The 21,159-nt window shown below is 40.6% G+C and overlaps 1 protein-coding gene across 3 annotated transcripts in view; it reads left to right on the top strand.

The window, feature by feature from the left end:
• zcchc2 (zinc finger, CCHC domain containing 2) overlaps positions 1 to 21,032 on the top strand; it is a 30,169-nt gene extending 9,137 nt beyond the window's left edge. Inside the window, exons 4-14 of one of the 3 annotated variants that reach the window (XM_074693150.1) lie at positions 2,185 to 2,256; positions 2,881 to 2,981; positions 5,978 to 6,081; positions 9,229 to 9,279; positions 10,262 to 10,322; positions 11,166 to 11,259; positions 13,876 to 13,943; positions 14,042 to 14,118; positions 14,228 to 14,344; positions 14,434 to 15,981; positions 17,844 to 21,032. In XM_074693150.1, the coding sequence (XP_074549251.1) occupies positions 2,185 to 2,256; positions 2,881 to 2,981; positions 5,978 to 6,081; positions 9,229 to 9,279; positions 10,262 to 10,322; positions 11,166 to 11,259; positions 13,876 to 13,943; positions 14,042 to 14,118; positions 14,228 to 14,344; positions 14,434 to 15,981; positions 17,844 to 17,905 (2,355 nt within the window). In that variant the 3' untranslated portion in view covers positions 17,906 to 21,032. The other 2 variants (XM_074693148.1, XM_074693149.1) reach the window with 2 other exon arrangements.
• Positions 21,033 to 21,159: the final 127 nt, after the last annotated feature.

Genomic DNA, 21,159 nt, shown 5'->3' with positions numbered 1-21,159 from the left:
ACAGAAATAAAATTGGATTGGGACAGATGGAGAGGAGCGGCTAACAGCCCCGCTGGCTTCACTGAGCTTCCACATTCAGGCCAGAAGCAATCACAACAGTGAGCTGTTCTCATCCTCCATCTGTTTATACTGGACCAAAACACTGATGAAACAAAGGACACACATATGAGCACATGCTGCACCACCATACTGAAAAGGCCTGCCTCAGTATCATTGTGTAGCTTCATTGATTCACTTAATCAGTGCACGTTGTATTTATTTAGTGAAGTGAGGATTCTTGGAGTGAAATGCAGATCTGACTGAGAAGTAAATGAATTCCAGTCACTGAGTTCATTAACGCATCAAAAGTGTTGCGAGCCATTCTACTCTGACAAAAGATTTCTATCTTAAGAAATGTCTGTTAATTTGTTAAATCTTCTGCTTTCTTCAGTTTGTATTAAAACCCTTCTGATGTTGCCTCACTTCTTACATCAGATTTATTTTTGATAATATTAACACTGCTCTACTCCTCCTACCCTTTGTAAATGTGTTCCTCAGGCTCGTCCAGTTACTCACAGTCATGAGTAACTGATGAGATCATTCAGCTCAGAAAAGATACAACATCCCTGAGTCTTAACTGGAAGCTTTGTAGGGATATGTTTGCTTTACAACCTCATCCTACATTATCTCTGGTGGGCTTTTGACAGTCATTAGGAATTTCTGTTTTATGAGGGAGGGCCAGAGTAAAAAGACGTGATCTAGATTAGTGTTCTCAAATTGTGGTCTTCCATTAATGTGAGTTAAATTGTATTTATTTATTTATTTACTATAAATTGAATATTTAAATTTAAAAAAGGACAAGTTTCCCAGGACTTACTGAGAACAATATGCATTCCTTCCATTAATTAAGTCAGAGGATGATGGGTGAGTCGGCCTGCCTACAGAAGCCCTCAGTTCAGCACCTTGCGGGACCACTGGACAGGAGTTGATCAAGGAGTTCTCACCCCTCCCACTCTATTAATGATCCTTTACTCCTTCATGTTGGGTTGGGATAGACGGATTATCGGCCAGGCTGATTATCGGGGCCGATATTTATCATTTGGGGGCATATTGGCATCAGCCTTTTTTTTAATCTGGCAGCCGATATGAAACCCATTCAAAACTGTCTTCTTTTGGCTCTGATGCTTCTGCACAGAATTTCTCCCTGTCTACCCTGTGGAAGCCCTAGATGGTCATTTCAAATCAGTCTTGTAAAACCAAACAGAAAATTAATTCAAATGCATTACATGCCTGTTACATTACATTCTGTCCAGTTTTATTGCAGTTACATAGAAATTTTGGAAAACTTAATTTACTGTAGAAAACTTAAGCTTTCTATTTTTTTAAGTTTTCATTTAACTTTATGAAACATGCTGTTAAGCCTGGGAGCTGTTTAATAAACATAAGCTTGAAGGTATTTGAATGCAGTTAAGTGTTGGAGTTTGTATTGTTCAAAATGTTTTTACGCTAATATTTTCACTTTGACTGCAATAAATATCGGCTTCAAATATCGGTTATCGGCCTCCTTGCCTACTAATAATCAGGATCTGTATCAGCCCCAAAAAATCCATATTGGTCTATCCCTAACCTGTTGACCCTTGGTCTATCTCCACTTATTATGTTGTTTTTTGTTGTAGTCAAGCGAAGCATGATCTGGTTTTATTGTTTTATTTTGAAAGTCACTGGTCCTTTTCAGGTAGTTGACACGCACAACTTCCTGTCCCGATTGATCCATTTTATTGTAAATTGATGCGTCACAGCACCGGCATCTGGCTAAAGTATGGTTGTTGCATATCTGCAGCAGTCTGTAGGAGTAGGGACGTGGCGGGACCGCAACAGAGTGGGTGGTGATATGGTGGAACAGATCTGGTATATTTTGATGACAGTTATGATGCGAGTTAATGAAACACCCGTTTGCTAACTTTGCTGTTATTACTGGGGCGTTTTGGGCTTGGTGTTCCATTAAATTTTTTTTTCAGGGTGTGAATTGTTCTTGGTCTGAAAAAATTTGAAAACAAAGATATAGATTAATGTCAACATAATGCAGGGATCCTGAACCTTAGCGTGTGTGTTTGCTTCTGTTTGTGCCACTTCCCCTGAATGACTCTGCTGTTGTCATGTTTCTGACTGTCATGGTGATGGAGGACGTCTTCTGTTGTGTTTCAGGTGAAGTGGTCAGACTCCACATCCAGTAATGTGACCAAAACTCATCTCGAGCTGGAGACCTTCCTTCTTAAGGTACCTGTGTTTGTTTTTTCATGATGAATACTTTAGTGCAATGAAGAAATCTCCAAAGGCATCAGTCCTCTAACTCACCACAAAGACCAAATCACCAAGACTTATATTCAGGGTTTTGTTTCAGCTCTATCTTAAAGTTTATTAACTATTTAATATTTAATTAATAAAAAGCTTTTGCTGCTTTGCTCCTGGTCATGTTCACGCTGGCTCACCGTCACTCTGTCATGTCAGTAAAGAATCATCGAGGAAGAATTGGAGCTGTGCCTCTTGGCATTTATTTTGTCCTGGATAGCGCTACATTTGGATAATCCAGCCACACAAGCACAATTTAAGAAGTAGTGTACAAGGGACTTTAGTAAAATCCAAGCACAACTCAGATTATGGAGTGATTTATTTAAGTCTTGAAGACGTTTTCTCTGCGTAAGACTCGATAAGCTGGCAGATTGTTGGCTAAAGCTTCAAAAACACTCCAGATAAATTGCATTTGATACCAGATTTAGACACAAGTATGTCGAGTTAAGCTCACTTCTTAAGTTGTTAGGATAGATGATTGTGGCTCTGTTGGGCAAACCTGTTTCTTGGTGCATCCTGCCTGTTGTTGACATCCAGTCTTTGTTTTTGCAGCTTCCTAAGGATCAGTGCACTGAGTCTTTTGAAAAGAGCATCCTGACGCTTCTGAACCAGGGGGACCAGAAAGAGAGCAAAGAGGTGGAGAAGAACCTCAGGTACATTAAAACAACGTGTACACCACCCCAATATTTTTGTATTTCAGACTAAGTCTTAATGAGAACTAATGATGTGATATTTACAGTTCTTCTCTTTTCATAGGAATTCTGAGAGATTTAAATTATGAACACATTTAAAAAAAAAAAAAAACTTCATGATGAAATAATGACATGAAACAGTAAAAACTTCAGCCTTGACTAAAGGAATCCACCAACACCACTGCTCTCATTTTGTTCTATTAGTTTCAGTCCTCTAAGCACTAAAAGTCATCATCCATCAATTTCATAGAAAGTACATTTTTAGGATCAGTTCCAGCAGATTAACAACATGACCATCATTCTCTGTCTGAGCTGCTTCATCCTTACCTTGAAAACCTTAAAGCTGTAAGCTGCAGATACAGTTCCCCTGATTACTGCAGTAAAAATGCTGTTAGTGTCAGTGTGAGTTCTATGTTGTGGAGATCTGCAGTGTGTGAGTCCATCAGGGCTCCTGTGGGTCCATGAAATGTCATAAAGCCCTACATTTTTACTTGAGAGAGGTCTGTTTAAGACCTTTAAATACATAATTATATCATTTCTGTCTCTGTGGTTTTTTTTCTGTTTAATCACACAAAACATACAGCAGCTTATTGTGCACACATTACAACTGCACAGGGTGGACCACAAGTTTCCATACACAGGAAAAATAAACCTCTTGTTGGACAACTGTTGTTATTTATATAATGTGCTCTTTATGATAACTATTGTTTCAAAAACATATTAATATGTGAAACAATAGTTATCATACAGAACTCATTATATAAATAAAAACGGTTGTCCAACCTAAACTTTTTATTTTTGGTATGAACTTATGGCCATCCCTATACATCAATAAACATAAGGAGAAGGAAATGAGAACATGCAGGTTTAGAAAAAAAAAATGTCCCCATGATATAAAATACAAGCAAGGAATGTTTGTTAAGTGAAAACAACCTAAGGGTGTTTACATGAAGAGCGAAAAAGCTTTTATTAAACGTGGGATATATCATGTGAGATATGTCACACCTGTGCTGCCATTTGGGTTGCAATAAGGTGATAAATTTCCAGAGACCTCCCGAGGGAAGTTAAGCTTGGTTGATTTTGAAATATTTGTTTGTTTGTTTGTTTTTTTAAACTAACTTGACATCATGTAGTCCTCAAGTGGTGACTTTCATGTTCTTGAGCTGTGGATGTCATGCACAGTGCATGAAGGATGTGTGGCTTCATAACCTAGCGGTCAGCTAAGCGCTGCTATGTGGCCATGGAAGAGCATAGATATTCAAGTGATCTTGCTTTAAATCTGATTGTTAAAGCCAAAATTATGCCACAATATACATACTCTAACTGTATTCATGTTACGCAGCAGTAGGGATGGGTACCTTTCACATTTCAAACAATACGGTACCAACGCCTGGTACCTGGCAATTGGTATCAGTACTCAATGGTTCCAATTTTCAGTACTGTTTTGTGTTTATGTGGTAAAAAATACCAATTTGTTTAATAATAAGATATATTTTTTTTCAATTTAACATATTAATTCTTCAATATATTATCTTGCAATACTGTGATCATGTCCAGTGTAGAAAATCACCTACTCTTCCTCTCCCTCACAGTCACAAAGATGTGTTTAGGTAGCTAAACATTGTACCTTTTGATTTTACATGAATCGGTACCCTGTACTTTTGACAGAATTTGGTCGGTATCTATAAAAGTACCTAATTCAGTAGCCATCCCTACTCAGTATAAATTCCTATTCCTGTGGACACAGAATTTTGCAACCTTTTCAGCTATGCGATAATTAAAATTTCATTATTTTGGTTCTAGAAACTCTGAAATTTGACTTTGAAAAGTGTGGAGCAGCCCTGGTAATGCTAATATTCTATCAAAAGTAAGATTTAAAAAAGAGAAGAATGGCTGGTAAACACTTCAAGATAAAAGAGAGCGTTAGGAGGAATCATGTTCCAAAAGAGATTCACCTAGACATACATGATGGCTTAAGTGAAATTATGGGTTATTATTTTGTGTTTGGTGAGCCAACAGTGAGACTCAGAGGGTGTCAAAGTATGTTTTTTTTTAGTCTTTGTTTTGGTCAGAGTCAAATCTGCAGATCAGACTGATTTCCTGTTGTTTTCACTGAGCTCCAGCTCCTTCAGCTCATGTAGTGTCTCTGCCCTGAGTCTTTCTCTCTAAGCACCCCCTAGAGGACACCTCACAGAAGTCTCACACACACACACACACACCAAACACAGTGTGTATCCATCAGTTCTGTTTTGAGAGAAGTGAAACTGAGAGAAATGAAACTTAACAGTTTGTTCTCAAGCTTTCTGCAGAAACTCCACCTACAGCCTGTTTGGACTGTGATTATTTCTCCTCTCTTTTATTACCTCTTTTAGTCTTCAGGGAGATATTTTGCTCTGTTTTAAAATGACAGCGTGTGAGTTCATTGGTGTTGTAAATGAGGACTAAAGATTGTTGCTAGAATTTGTTTTTATTAGGCACAGATTTGCATGTCAGGGATAAAAATGTGACTTTGGTTTGTTTCTAGCCACACAGAGATAAAAACTTTGAGGAAAACATGCATCATTACATTTTACTGCAGGTAGAGATGCAAAAGTAATCATCCTATAAAAGAGATGTTTTTTATTTTACCCTTAAATCAAACTCGGTGCTGATTTAGCTCAGCTGGTAGAGTTGGAGCCCCATGAACAAAGACTGTAGTCTGAGTCACACTGATAAATACCAGCTCCTGACATGATTTATCACCCCCCATTCTTTCTTTTCTCTCTTTCAAGCGGTCCAAAAAACTCAACCTGACTCCGCTCCAGTTTCCCCACAAAATGAGAAATACAGGAACCCCGTGAAAGTGTTTTTGAGAACACCACATTTCACATTTAAAATGTTGAGAAGTCTTGTGCATCAATTCAGAGCCGGCCATGACCCCCATGTTTCCCTCCTTTTCTCCTCCTGTTCACCTTCAGGGAAAGGTTCCTGTCTGCTCCTCCAGTCTTCAGACAAACCAGGAAAGTCTGCAACTTCTTCAACTGTGACTCCAGTTATTCTTCCAAATGCGGCAGTTGCAGATGTGAGTATTAGACTCAGAATAGACGTCAGGGAAGTTTTCTTTTGTCATGGGCTTTTGTTACCTAATGTAGCACTGCCAGAACTAAAATCTAAACAAGTGGTTTATATCCTATTTTTAGTAAAAACCTGTCTGATTGGTCTTAATATGAGCCACAATGAACTGACAAGTCCAGAAAAAAAGTCTCACTTCAAGATATCAAAAGAGATAAATGATGCTCTAAATGCTCATAAAGAGTTAAAAAAATCTACTTTTGAAGTAAAAATGTACCTGTTTAGTTTCTTGTATAAAGATGCTGTTTTTATGTCAAAAAACTTGAAAAAAATACATTTGTCTTACTTCATTGGCAAAGTTTGTCACTCGTAGGCCTCATTTCTGTCTTTTAGTATCTTGAAAAATACATTTATTCTGTACTTGTCAGGTGAATGTGGCTTATATTAAGTCCAATGAGACAAATATTAGTTCTTTCAGTACGGGTCTAATTTTTCGTCAGCTCTTGAAGCAGGTAAAATTTCTGGTAGCTTGAGCAGTATCTGAAATGTGTTTGTCTGTGCTGTTGATTGGATGTTTTGGTTTTACTGATATTTTCTTGGGTGCTGAATTTTTATAGAAGTTTGATTCTTTTATAGCTTTGCTGCAGTTAGAGAAAAAAACATGCTTGTGAAGTCACAAAACTTCCCAGATGCTTTTTTACAACGTCGCTGACATTCTTTGAGCCTTCTCTGTGGGCTTACATTTACAAAATTGTCTTGTGCTTCAGATATATAAAACATCTAAATACAGAGAATTAAGAGTAATTCTCAGTGTGCAGAAATATCATGATCAGAAAAAAAATAAACCTGTGGTTTATGCTGTTGGTCCTTTTGCCACAAAAAGCCCTAAATAATCCTCTAATAGTCATTTATTATATAAAGAAAGAACAAGACAAATAAGGGCACTATTAGGAACAGAGATCATTTCTCCATAACTCTCCTTCTCCATCCACCCACACACAGACACTTTACAGCAGACCTGGGCAAACTACGGCCCGTGGGCCACATCCAGCCCTTCGTATGTCTTGATTGAGGCCAATCATAAACATAAAACTTGTGCAGGTGCATATGCCTTAATAGTTCCTCTGTCACAGGCAGTGTACAAGAAACTGTGGATTGAATTCTTCCTCTCTTTCACTGGGTCAGTCAGTCTCCTCCACCTGAACTCTCAACTGTTCTGAAGACAGAGCGCTGTCGCATACACGCGCAGTGCATATGCGCAGCACACACCGAAGACAACAACACGTGTTTCACTACTTTAGAGTCAGCCTTCTCACTATAAGATTCACGCTGCTCTAAACTCTCCTTATGGAATAGGATGCTGCGTTGGAGCAGAGCTACGTGACTTTAACTTATGACTTATCATGTCAACGCCAAAAAAGAAAGAAAGAAAACAGCTAAGGCCAGTGGCGTCATTAGGCCTAATTTGAGGGGCTGAAGCCCCCCCTAAAATATCATCAAGCCCCCCTAAATGATTTGAGGTAATTTTAACATACTACTTACAACCGCTGTGGTTTTTCGCGGGAGATGTGAAATGGCGAACGAGTCGAGTCTTTTGAATAACTTTTTAAAATGAACGGTGAGAACCGATTCACAGTTATGAGTGAGCTGTTCGTTCTGAAATGTGCAGGCAATATGTTTTCATTAATGGCCTGCAAACAAAGGGCTGACACAGAACGGCAAATTGGGTTCTTTCTGTTCACAGAAAAGCGCTGTTCAAAAGAGTCGACTCTTCGAGAACGTCCCATCTCTCGCGAAAAACCATCGCGGTACTAGGACAACGAAAGTTACAACACAAAGCCTCTGTTTAATAGTGGAAGAAGATAACACTTTGATAGTAGAAGCTAGCTTAACTAATGAGGTAAAAACGAGGAGTTTTTCTGATGAGGCAGAGATTGTCTGAACTTTCATATAGACTCCGTCTTTTCTTGTTACTGGATGGACAGTCAAAAGGATGGAGTCTATCTTCTTGTCTTGGTCTCAGGAGTAAAGCAAGACACAAGAAGTCTTTATTTAAACCATCAATATAGAATGGATATAAGGAAGTTTTTCCAAAAGTAAGTATTTATCACTGATGGTAGTTAACAATTGACTCCAGCCCCCTGCTAACAGTAGTTTATGATTGTTGATTATTATTATTGTCTTATTATTGTGATGAATATAATTATAATAATACATTAACAATAGACACTCCACCATCCCTATTGATCTGTAGGAGTCAGGGCAGAGGAGCACAGGGAATGAGAGGGGAGAGACCTCCACTGGAAATGGATGGGGGGGGGGGGGGGGGGGGTTTGAGTTTTCAATATGACGTCCAAGTACAGGACTTGATTGACTTTGAAAAATATTAGAGCTCACAGAAGCATACTTACAGTTGAGGGATAGCCAAGAGAAATCACAAGCCAGGAGACCAGCAGTGGAAAGGGTTAAAAAAAAAAAGGAGACTCCCTCCATATCCAGGAGTGTTGGCAGCCTGCCAGCACCATTTTACAATGGTAGAAAGTTGGTGGCCCTCTGACACAATTCAGGTTTCTCATGTGGCCCCTGGTAAAAATGTATTGCCCACTCCCGCTTTATAGTTTAACAGTGGACACATCTGAAGATCTTTCATGTCAATCTGTTGCAGACAGAGAACAGAAGTTTTCACTGGATTCTCTAAAGTTTTCTGTTGGACTTTGTGGACTGCTGACAGAAAATTGAACACAGCTGTACAATAAATGATGCCCATAACATGAAGACATTAGTTTGATGACTAGAAAATACAGACACAGAGCTTACTTTCCACATCACACACACACACCTTCTCTGGAGTACGAGTGATAATGCAGGGGTATTTGACATTTAAATTTTGGTAGTACATCTTATTTTAAGACAAGTCGTGTTTATTGAGGCTCCCATCAACAGTTGGTCTGTTTAGTAACTTTCTTTACCAGGTCTAAAATCTTAACTAACAAACCGTTTTTGGCGCTGAGGAGTATTTTTTATTTGTTGCTGTTGTTTTGAAACAGGCCTTGTTTTGTTTTTTTACTAATGTCGAAACAAAAGTCAAAATTCAGGAATCTTGACAGCTTAAGCTTTGACACATTAAAATTTGAAGTGCTTTTCTTCTTCTTCACAGGTAACTGCCAGCTTGGTGACATTTACGAAGGAGACTCCAGTCAGGAGGAAGGTGAGAAAAAAGTAGAATAATTTCCTGTATTTGTGTTATATTTCCCTCTGTGAGTGCAAAGGTTGCAGAGAGAAAATAGAGCTCATGTAGTGAGTAAATATGTTGGACAAGTAAGAAGGAGCAGCAGTTGTAGCTTGAGCTTCATAGTAAACACGAAAAGTTAACAAGCATTTATTTTTGGAGGTGGGCTGGGGAGGCGAGTCTGTTTCAAATCCTCAGATTTCACGGCTATATTTGCCGGATCACGTGCTGACCTGGGTTCAACAGGAGCTGGGGTTACCTCAGCCCTGGCCTGCTGCATACTTCAGTTGGAATTTTTATCACTGGCAGGTCATGTCTGTGAGAAATTATACATTACAGGTTTGCACCGAATTCTTTTATAGGGAAGGATTGAGGCAGGTGAGCAAAATACAGTCAGCTGTAGAGTTTCTTCACAGGGCAGACACAAAGACTCACAAAATGAGAGCTGAGAGTGTGTGTGTGTGTGTGTGTGTGTGTGTGTGTGTGTGTGTGTGTGTGTGTGTGTGTGTGTGTGTGTGTGTGTGTGTGAATAAATAATTTTCAGTGTCAGAAGAAACAGCAGCTATGAAATCAACAGGTGTTAATAGCTGCTGTTGGAGGGTAAACGAAGCGTTTTCTTTCCCCTCATAACAATTCAAATAAAAGGAACAACAAAGCGGACGTCTGGATTCAATCAGATTACATATCTCTTCAGATATTCTTGGTGGTTAGCAGTTAATGGACTCACATTCACTCATTCAGACCACATTCATACCCTGATGGCAGAGGCTGCTCTGAAACAAAATCAGTGTTTACTAATCCAACCCAAACACACCCACAGGGGACAGTTTAGGGTTCAATGTCTGGCCCACTGATTCACAGCTTTTAAAGTCAAGACAAATTGCTCTGATGTTCATTGTTTGTCACCAACTGACCCAACCTGCTACTTTTTGTCTGTTTTTTGTTGATTTCTCTCCTGCAGACTTGGAGTCTTATGTTCAGGGACACAAGAAAAAGCACGGGACCAAGAGTCCATGTCAAGGGTAAGCGTGAAGTCTGTGGTTTTATTTCTTCTTCTAATTTATTTTCATCCCCACTTTTTTCTGTAAAGCATCTTTGAGTATCCTTAATAAGTGTTATAGAAATATGGTTTATAATAATAATAATAATAATAATAATAATAATAATGATAATAATAACTATTATTATTATTATTATTATTATTGTTATTGTTATTATTATCATTCAAAAAATTTCATTAAAAGAATACAAAATGAATTTAAAAAATGATGGTTAGAAGCTGGAAGATCCCAAACCATTCTTGTTTTGTGAGCTGTATCAATGAAGGTATTAAAAACACACTAAGTGAAGTACTGTAAAATACCTTTACTCATTGGCCGCCATTGACGTCTATAGACGTCAGTTATGTTTTTAAATGGGGCCAGCAGTGCTTTCTTCAGATGAGAGATCAGTATAGACACGTGGAGAAGATGCAAGATGATAGAGACATGGTGAGATGTTGCAAGTCAGAAAAGTTTAGGCAGCTCACGCTTGAATGGAGGATGTGTCGTAGCAGTTCAGGGAGAAAGAGTGACGCGATCATGAGAAAAGACGACAGAGATCAAAGGATGGCAAGATCTTAAATAAATCTCTATTTTTTGGATTAAAAAAAAACAGGAAGACAGACATGAAAGAAGAGTCCACTCTTCTTTGGTAGTTTCTGTGTTTAGTAGTCATAAAACACAATATTGTGTGGGTCTTGAAAGATTCTCTGAGAATGGCTGGCAGCCAATGAGTTAATGGAAGTGAAAATTGCTTATAGTTTGTCTTTGATTGCCTGTTTATGATAGAAACACACTTTGAGGACAAATCTGCTTCCTTTCCAGGCTCTCCAGTGCCAAGAGCTCCCAAGGAGAGAGTCGGAGGGGGGCCCACGCTGCAGAGCTCAACGGTCCAGCAGAGAGGAGGAAGGCTGAACAGGTGAGGATGAGGCAGCAGGATGATGAAGAAAGACAGATATCTTAGTTTAGTTAGCTGTCTGTGGGTGAAGCTTCTCTTTACTCTGCACACACTAACACTGCTTACTGTTACAGTGATTCAACAATATTCATAGACCAGGATGATCCTCATTAAACTGTGTCGAGTATCTTCTGTCAGTGTAATTCCCATAGCTGGGCAAATTACTTAATGTTCAAAGCATTTCCTGCATCATTTTTGGATTTGCCATTTTGTATTACACAACTGACAATTTGAGGAGATCAACTCCAGACCAGACAAGTGGTACGGAGGCTCATGTGCTGCTGTCCAGCTGTTTTCAGCCTTAAAAGTAATACAGGCATAGAGAGAGAAATGGAGAAGTAGAAGAAGAATCAGTTGATTAATTGATCTATCAAGGGTCAGAGGAGTTTGAAGGCCCCCCTGGGTCAAGATGTTTCCTTCATGTAACAGCAGCACTGATAGTAAGCAGTGTTGGTCTAATGATTAACTCAACTGTAAAGCTCAGAAACTCCGCTCAGGACAACTCTGAACACTGGTTAATCATTTTACATCAAGGGCGGCAGGAATGAGTTAAAATAGCTGTTCTTTTTTTACCAATGAGACAGCAGTGTGTGTGTGGGTCAGAGTGTGAGTGTGTGTGTGTGTCACTCACTGCCACGTGAATGGGAGTACTCCACACTCATCTCACTGATTTAGGTCAAGACCGTGGGTATGTGTGACTAGGAGTGAGAGACGGGGCTCTGCCTGGTCACAGAGCAGGACCAACACTTTTACACATCCATGATGCTCCTCAACAACTTCTCAGCTCCTGTGGGCCTGTGTGTGTTTTTGATCTGCATTAATTAGAGACAATAATAGGTTGTGCCTAGTTTTGGAGAATGAGATGGCTTTTTTTAAATTCCACTATTAAATCACACATTTTCAATTAAAACTACTTCCTTTTTTAGTTAGTTTTGACCTGGGTGGTGCATTGAAAACACAAACTGTACAAAGGAAATCAACAGTGGCCATGATATCCACCACCCTTTTGTCTGTTGATGCATTTTAAAATATATTTTTTGAATCTTTTTTTCTTTTTACATTTGGTCTCAGAGCACTCTCAGGCAGTTGAGTGCACCACACAGCAGTCCCTCTCAGCTGCAGTCAGAGCAGGAAGTGTTCAGCCCTTTACGTCCAGACTGCATATAAACCCCGCGCTGTGGGGGCGCTTTGAACGTTTTTCTGTTGCATGTTTTTGTTTTTTTTTTAACCAAAGAAAAAAGTAAAAAACCCAATGGTTAACAAGGTTCATATCTCACAGTGGTATTTTGTTGACTCTTAAATGGACCATAAGTTTCAAAAGTAAACCAAAGTTCAGAAAACTAAGAATAAGAAAATAATAAATAAAACAAATAGAAAAATGCAGTTTGCACCTTAGCACAGGCCCCACATTAAATCACACTGTTGTTTCATAAACAGTCTGGTACTTGAGCAGAAGAGTACAACATATGCTTCGTACCGTCTGTATTAGAGCGGCATGATACAGAAATCATTTGATAATGCAATGGTCCTGCAATTTTCATTGAGATATGAAAAAAATATTTATTATAATTATTTTATCCCAGATGAGTTCTTACATTTTTAAATATGAGTACTATACTGATTAAAAACCTGAATTTCCACAATTCACTTTTACTGTTTATCTTTTTGATCTTCTAACTTGAAGCTTTCAGCTCAAATCCCCCTCCCACGGTGGGGTGTGGTAGTCAGCCCTCTGACAGCAGCTCTGACATCCACATGGAACATGGAGAGGTACAGTCAACAAGTGTCAAGAAGAGAAAGAGAGCACATGGGGAATAACAAGTCCATTCATTAACTCTTATTAACATTAGAAGACAGTAGTATGTCATAAAAAAGTCTCATTTAGTCATGTAAATGCATCTTGAGATATAATTTGTTGTAGGATGAATGGAAATACACAGTCTTTAGATTGACAGCAGTGCTGGGTGTATGTTAACATGATAATTCAACACACAGACACTGCACAGATAGCAGTCAGTTCTCTGTTTCTCCAAGTGAAGGCTGATTTAAAATGACATCAGATTGAAGTTTCCTGACATTAATGAAAGAAAACAAGACACTGACAGTAAATTTCCTGTTGCTTTCTTCCTGTTCAAAAATGAAAAATTTAGGCTTCATGAGCCTCCTGCAGAGCCACCATGACTAGCCTGTTACGATACTTCATCTTCAATCATTGAGTTTAGCTTCGTCTCTCTAACCTCCCGCCCTAATGGAGCAGTCTGAAAAGTTTGACAGTACTGGTTATAGTGTAAACTCTAAGTACTGGCTTAACTTGGGCAAAAAGTCTTCTCACTATTGTTTCACATTTTTCTGAAATGGTATTTGTATCTGTCATGACTTTACCTCAGTGATTTATAACTTTGTCTTCCAAACAGATGATTTGTGGTTTTAGCCACATCAGGCCGTGGAACTGACAGGTTAAAAACATCTAAACGTGAAAGAAGCAGTGAATCCAGGAGGACTTTGTAGAATGTGAAGGGCTCTGTTAAAGGTTTTGGTTCAAATATGTAAAGTACATTAATTCTTTGTCCTGTTTAGCACCAGGACGTGGAGAAGAGGAGCCACACAGTCAACAAATCAAAGAGCAGAGGCCTTCCTGCAGACAGGTGGGGACACACATTATGGACACTTTACAAGGAGAACCTGCTGTGAAAAATATGAAAAGCCGCACTGACGCTAACAGCCTCCTGTGTTATATTTTCAGGGAGCGGGGGAAGGGGAAGGGGGCTGCCTTTGTAGCCAACGGTCGGCAGGTACCAGCTCTGTTACCTCAGAGGAAAGGTGAGTATTTTCACACAAGACATTTCACCTGTGTTCAGCATCACTCTTCATCACTCTTCTCAGTGTGGTGAATATGAATGGATCTGATTCACACATTGTGATTTTACAGACAGAGTTGCTGGTCCGGACACTTTTGGTGAAACGTCATCAGAGAGCTACAGCTCCCCATCCAGCCCTCAGCACAGAGGACCAGAGAGCATGGAGAGTGAGGACGACAACAACAAAGGTAAAACTGACCACATGTTTGGTTCTGGGTCTCATGGACTTTGAGGACACTCAGACTGACCCTGTGCTCTCCTGATCATGTCTCCGTAGATACCGACAGCCCCTCTGATGACTCCATTAAATGTCCAGGACCTGACGTGTTTTTTGCTCAGCAGACCAATCCAGCAGCAGTAGGGGAGGTGTCCTCTGTCAGCCCTCTGTCTTCCAGTACCCACCAGGTCCAGATGGACCCACTCTGCCCAGAGACTGACTCAGACTTCCCCCCTCTCTCCTTCATGCGTCCTCTGCCCTACGTGCTCCCTAATGGAGCAGTAGACTCTTCTCTTCCTCTGGTCCCTCCTCCCAGCCAAAGCATCGTCCCCGATGTGAAGCCCTCTTCTGGGACCGTGATGATGCAGCTACCCCTTGTGCCTCCAGCTGTCCCTGGACTTGTAGGAGACCCAGAAAAGAGGGACATGCTTCCAACCTTCGGAATGTCCCCAATGGGCCTCCCCCCTTCAGGAAGTCCTGCTGTGCAGCCTCTCGTCCAGAGGTTCAAGACTGCCTTGCCTCACAGCCAGTGTGCTGGTGATGGAGCGTCAGGAGGGGGGTCTGCCCCTCAGGCTCCTCACCAGGCTCCAATTCGGGCCATCAGTGCTCTGCCCTCTGGCCCCACCTCCTTCTCCTCCCCTTCTCAGCAGTCTCTGCCCTGCCAAGACCCAGCCAGTGCCGGCTCAGACCTGGCCCCCTCGCTACCACATGTGGAGACCTCTCACGCCAAACACCCTGTTCTGAGCTTACCGTCAGGCCTGCCTTCTCCCTACAGCCTGCCCCCTGTCCCTGCCTCCGTGATGCCTGCTGTAGGAGCTCCTGCAGCCGCAGGGATAGCACCCCCTACTGGACATATACAGGCAGCTGTTCCCCCAGCTGTGCCCACTCACACCCCTGGACCAGCCCCCAGCCCCAGCCCAGCGCTCACCCACAGCACGGCACACAGCGACTGTACGTCGTACAGCAACAGCAGCACTTCCTGTGGAAGCGCCCCTGTTCACGGCAACCCCATCACTCTTCAGCAAACCCAGCAGCAACAGTTGCCCTCCCAGCAGCCAACACAACAACAGCAGCAACCAATCGGCTGTGGGACCTGCGGTTGCCATAACAACTGTGGAAGCCGAGGCAGCGGCACAAACAACAACAGTATTAGTGGAGCCTCTGGTTGCCAGGCGCCACTGTTCTTCCCTGCCCCCCAGATGGCGGGCGTTCAGCAGCAGATGTTCAGCGTTCCCCAGCACCTTTTCCAGCTCGCCAACCTGCGCAACGGGGCCGCCACCCTGCCCGCCTTCTTCCCCACTGCTCCGCCCCATGCACACCCTCCACCATACGGCCCCCTTCATACCCACCCTCACAGCCACGGTGATATGCCATCACACATGCTGGGCACCCAGGCCGCAAATTACAACCTCCACCAGCAGATGGCGCCAGCTTCGTTCTGCCACCGTGTCTACCATCATGTGTATCATCCAATGGGGATGCTGCCTGCAGCTGCGCTTGGGGGCGGAGTCAATAAGAAGAACGGCCATGTGTCCTGTTATAACTGTGGTGTTAGCGGCCACTATGCTCAGGACTGCAACCAACCTTCCATAGATTCCACGCAACAAGGTAGAGCCGCCCTCAGGAACAGGGACCAACAGAGGACCAGTCAGTCAGTCAGAACAGAGTCAGGCTTCCACCTCAAGTCTGAGAGCCAGCAACCAGAACACTGATTTTAAAGGTGCAGTGCGTAGAAACTAGAATCTTAAGATGACGATGGCATCATTTATTGATAGCTCATGTTCTGTTTGACAGTGCTAGCCTTTAACAGGGAACCCCAAATCCACCTCTAACTGTCAGACCAAAAAGAAAACTCTCAAACATAGACACTTTTCAAGACTTTACTATGAACAGTAAACAATGCCTTTCAAAACAAATAATTATTGTAGTGGGAACTTTATAGAACAGTACATTGCACCTTTACCTGTGGAGCAGAAAACAGCCAACTCTAGTGTCGTCCTTAAGACCTAACTTTTGCACTGTTTACTCTCTTTTAGTCATTATCTGTCAAAGTTTCACTTCATTTCCTCCTGATCTCTCATCAATGAAAATGTGATAGATTTACTCTCACCTTATGCATGTTTGTGATTCTCTGTCAGAAAATACTCTCAATATGAATTATTTTGTTCGAAACAACAAAAAACATTTTCTTCTTCTACTGCTATAAAAAGGAAAACCACCCCCTCTCCACCTGACTTCCAGGTAGATTTCAAAACCAGCAGCCAGGCTCATATTAAAAAAACGTGTTTCGCTCATTCTGTCCCCAAAAATCTGCTGTAGACAAACATGGCCGTTCATTATGTCTGCCTCTGTGAACAGGACCAGTGGTAATATAGAAATTTTTCTGACCTGAAAAAAGAAAAGGAAAGTTTTGTGGGGATTATTGTTCACTTATTTAAACATACCTCACAAAAACGTGTAAATATTATATCCCATTTCCACCGTTTCTGCAATGTCTCATTCTGCTGCACCACTCTTGTTTTTAATGGGCTCTCTGCTGCCCCCTAAAGCTGGAGAACTTTTTCCTACAGGGCCAAACAGCAGGAAGCAGTTGACACCAGTGTGTAAAGTGGGCATAAAGATAACATCTCGTCACACTCAAGTAACCAGGGATGCACAATATTATCGCCACGTTATCGGTCGATAATGGCTTAGAAATAAAATATTGGATATCAGCCAACACTCCAAATTCAGCCGATATAATAAACCTGTAAAATAATGGGCAGAAAATGCAGATATCTTTGATATTTTTGTGTTTTTGTTTGCACAGTTCAGATTGGGTAGTAGTTAAACTTAAATTTTAACAGCAGTCTACATGTATCTGACTACTTTAGGCACATTTACTATTTACCAAAGTAGATCAATTGATTCAACATGGGTTTAATTTTTGTGCAGTTGAACTTCTCACATGTTCCCCGTGAACAGAGGTTACGTTTACTGTCAATGAATGAAATGATATTGGCCAAATTTGCCCTGGTTGTGGGTAACGTTATGATTATTTTTTTTCTCATCCAGCTTTTAATACTTATGACTCAGATATTGGCAAAAGGAAGCCAATATTGTGCATCCCTAAAAGTAATTCTAAGTTATTATGAATCAGCTGACAGAGAAGTCTTTGATTTGTTTACCCACAAAACCCTTGACGTCATTTTTGGGCCATCGACTGATGTGAAAGCTGCAATTAGCACTAGACAAGTTTATTTTTATATCATGGGAACTTTGAGGTCAAGAATCTGTTGAATTTTTGTAGAGTCACAGTTGATCACTGAATGCTCTTTAAAGAGGCTGAAACTGGAGCTTGATTTTCAGGTTTAACGCTGCCTTACTACATGTGCTGCTTTGAATAAGTTTTAAGTGATGACTGTTTTTCCAACTACCCACTGATGATGTGTAACTGTGTGTGTGTATGTATGTGTGTGTTTGCCTTGCAGGTGGCTTCCGCTTGAAGTATGCAGCCTCCCACATTTCAGAAGCACTTGACAATGCCGAGTGAAGAAGACCAAGAAGAAAGGCCGAAGAGGAGATCTTCCGGTCTGGTCTCCACAGAAAGTTCTCTGTTCTTCCCCCGGCGCTGTGTGTGTGGGTGTGTGTGTGTGTGTGTGTGTGTTTGTGTGTGTGCACTTCAGGGGGAAAAAAAACTCTAAAAAGAGAGAAAGAGACAGAGAGCGACTTGCCAAGGGCTCAGTGGACAAAGCCTAAGTACTTGTGCCTGAGAAAATCTTTTTCCCATGGAGATGATTCACCGTCTTGTGCACACTAACAGTCCACATGACTCTCTGTTCCTTCTCTTTCAGTTGGTTTTTGATATTTTTGCACTGAGGGTGGGAAATGATTAACTTATTTCTTAATTATTAGGAAGTTCAGAGATTTTGGGGGAATTTGTTTTTACATCTAAGTGGAGACTATTCTCATTGAAAAAAGTTCTTATAGACTTATTTCTAAAAAAAAGAAAAAATGTCCGACAGAATTGTACAGCAGTTCTCAAAGATTAAAACAAGAATCAAAAAAGTTAATGTAAGGAAAGAGGATTTTAGGTTGTTTTTCTTTTTCAGTTTTTGCTGTAAGGTTTTTTGAATGTACACCTTCGAGCATTTTTGCCACTTAATGTTTAGATGGAAGGTAATTGCTGCTTTGTTTTGTATCCTTTTATTTTGAAGTTGTTTGACTTGCACTATAGCGAGGAAGGAACATGTGATGTAACAGACCTGGAAGACTTCATTATAGGATTTCAGTATGAGCAAAATAATCCACAAAGCAGGCGTTTGACTTTCCTGGTATCCGTTAATATCTGAAGTGGTTTGAAGTTGAGGAACAAACAAACAGGCAGTCATCTACTCAAACCCCAGGAGATCACACTCAAAACTGTCACTTTCTTTCCTTTTTTCTTATTGAGTCATAAGTTAGATCTGTAACAGCCGTATGCCAGCTTGCTGTGATGTTTTATGGTCAAAGAATTTTTTTCCAACCCCAGCTTTTTCGTGTGAAGCCACTTTTTGGCAAAAAAATAAGAACATTTTTACACAGCTGGAAAATGACTGTATGATATAGTTATCTTCTGATTATGAAGGTTAGCTAGTTTGGGACTTTTCCTTTAGAATTTCCTGATGCTCAGATAGGATTTAAGATTTTAAACCACTTGTGTAAAGGCCTCAGTTTGCTTTGAAGGAGCTAAAACTGTCCAACTATGAAACTTTAACCACCTTTCTCCTCGCCAAGAACTGCCTTTCACCTTCAAATCCAACACAGTTCATCTTATTCATAATCACCACTCATTGTCAGATCTGGGTTATTGTGTCACGCTCCAGTCGTTCCAGCTCTTCGTTGCATCGATATCTTGACGTGTTGTTGATTTCATTGGATGGAAGCTGTTTGAAGCAGGAGAGTTAACACTGTTCATGTCAACTGAAGACTATGAATACTAAGAAGTTAATATTTAAGTGTGTTATTTATAAATGAGTCGACGTTCAGCAGAAGTACAGCTCTCCTCATGTCATTCACACTTGATGCAATGTCTCTGTCAGTATTTTTTTAATGGATGTAGCTTCATTTTTACTGTTATTAAAGGAAAAAGAGTCTCACACGGTTATGTGAAATGACTTTTCAAAAGATGACCTCCACATTGTAACAGCTGAAGTGTTGCTCAGTTGCAGGACAAACAGAAGCACAGCTTTGTTCAGTTGTGGAACCAGCATCGAACAACATTGGATTAGTAAAACTCAACATGCGAACAAGCTGAAGACTGAGCCCAAATTCATTTAGAGAAATAATGTTAATTTTCACATGCCATCAGAACACAACCATGCCTCCATATAACTGGATAAATCACCTCTATAGATGATGTTTCAACATGTGGGAGACATGAAATGTCAGGAGGCAGTATCTGAACCTATGACGCTTTGAAGTGTTCAGTATTTAACACAAGTCAGTCTTATGATTTAAGCAGCATACTGCTGGAGCTACATAGGTGTTATTTTTATCAACTTTATATTAAGGGGACATTTTATGTGCTTAAAGGTAAGATGAAGGTGACAACACAAATCATAGAAAGAGACATACTGAGTCCACACGGTGTTTTTCTGTTTGAAAAAATGCTCATTTTACTTTAATGCTGCACTCTTTAGTGCTTCACATGATAAGTTGTTTCCAAAATGCAAAAATAAGTGATAAGAGATCTGAGTGTTTCATTTTGGAAAGTGAAGTGTGTGTTATAAGAACAGCTGAGTGTTTCTCTTTTGCAGCAGTTTTTGTTTTTAAGCCATCGGATTTTACTGCCAAGCTCATACGATGCCATTTCTTCTCAGCGATGTTCTAACGAGACTTTTAGATGATCAAGATTTTACTCATGAACCTGGTTTTTCATGGTTCTCAGCATCAGTTTGTCCAGCTATTCTGTTCCTGGTCAGGGAGGTGCGAGTGTGTGTGGGTTTGTGTGTGTGATCTTCAGGCTGCTCTGTTTTGTTTTTTTTCAGCCATAACTGCTCGATCCACTGTCAGTGCTTCTGTTCATTTAAAATCTATGCACACACGCTTGTTTTCAGAAATCTCAGTCACATCCTGGAGATTTTGAGATCATTTGTAAGTTAATGCACACAGCCTACTGTGAGATCAAACTCTCTCCTATTTCGCACGTGTGTGTGTGTGTGTGTGTGTGTGTGTGTGTGTGTGTGTGTGTGTGTGTGTGTGTGTGTGTGTGTGTGTGTGTGTGTGTGTGTGTGTGTGTGTGTGTGTGTGTGTGTCCGTCCCAAACTGCTTCCCAGAATGTTCTTCCTCTCACGGACACTTGAAGTGGATCTGCAGATCCTGCAGAGTTGTGGATCCAGTGGTCAGAAGCAGACGTGGACCAGTCAGACTGGTGTGGATGAGTGGGAGAGTCCAGTGTAAATACTGAGGACGCACCAACAAACAGAGGAGATGCTGTTGTTCCTTTTTGACCTTGATGGTTTAAGAAAAATGCTGTACTGTACATTTGTAAAGGGTCACTCTGCTGCAGCCCTCAGTTGTAATGTTTACTGTACTCTTTGATATCTGTCTACTGGAAAGGTCAAATATATTTCTAGAGCGCAATTTGGATTTTATGCAAAATGTTGAATTTTGTTGTTGAATTTAAAGCAATAAATATAAAAATTAAACACAGTGAATGTTTCCTGCTTTGGTCACTACTTTAAAGGGGTATTTCACAAAGTTAGCAGCTGCACCAACAGTCACATGCTGCCTCATCTGGTCAGATATCACCAATGTTACTCAGTT

This window comes from Halichoeres trimaculatus, unplaced genomic scaffold, assembly GCF_033239565.1.
Source record: "Halichoeres trimaculatus isolate MK-OKI-2021-1 unplaced genomic scaffold, fHalTri1.1 fHalTri1_scaffold_18, whole genome shotgun sequence".
In the NCBI taxonomy this organism is placed as follows: domain Eukaryota; kingdom Metazoa; phylum Chordata; class Actinopteri; order Labriformes; family Labridae; genus Halichoeres; species Halichoeres trimaculatus.
Note: the sequence above shows the minus strand (reverse complement) of the source record. Positions and strands in the feature narration are given on the sequence as shown.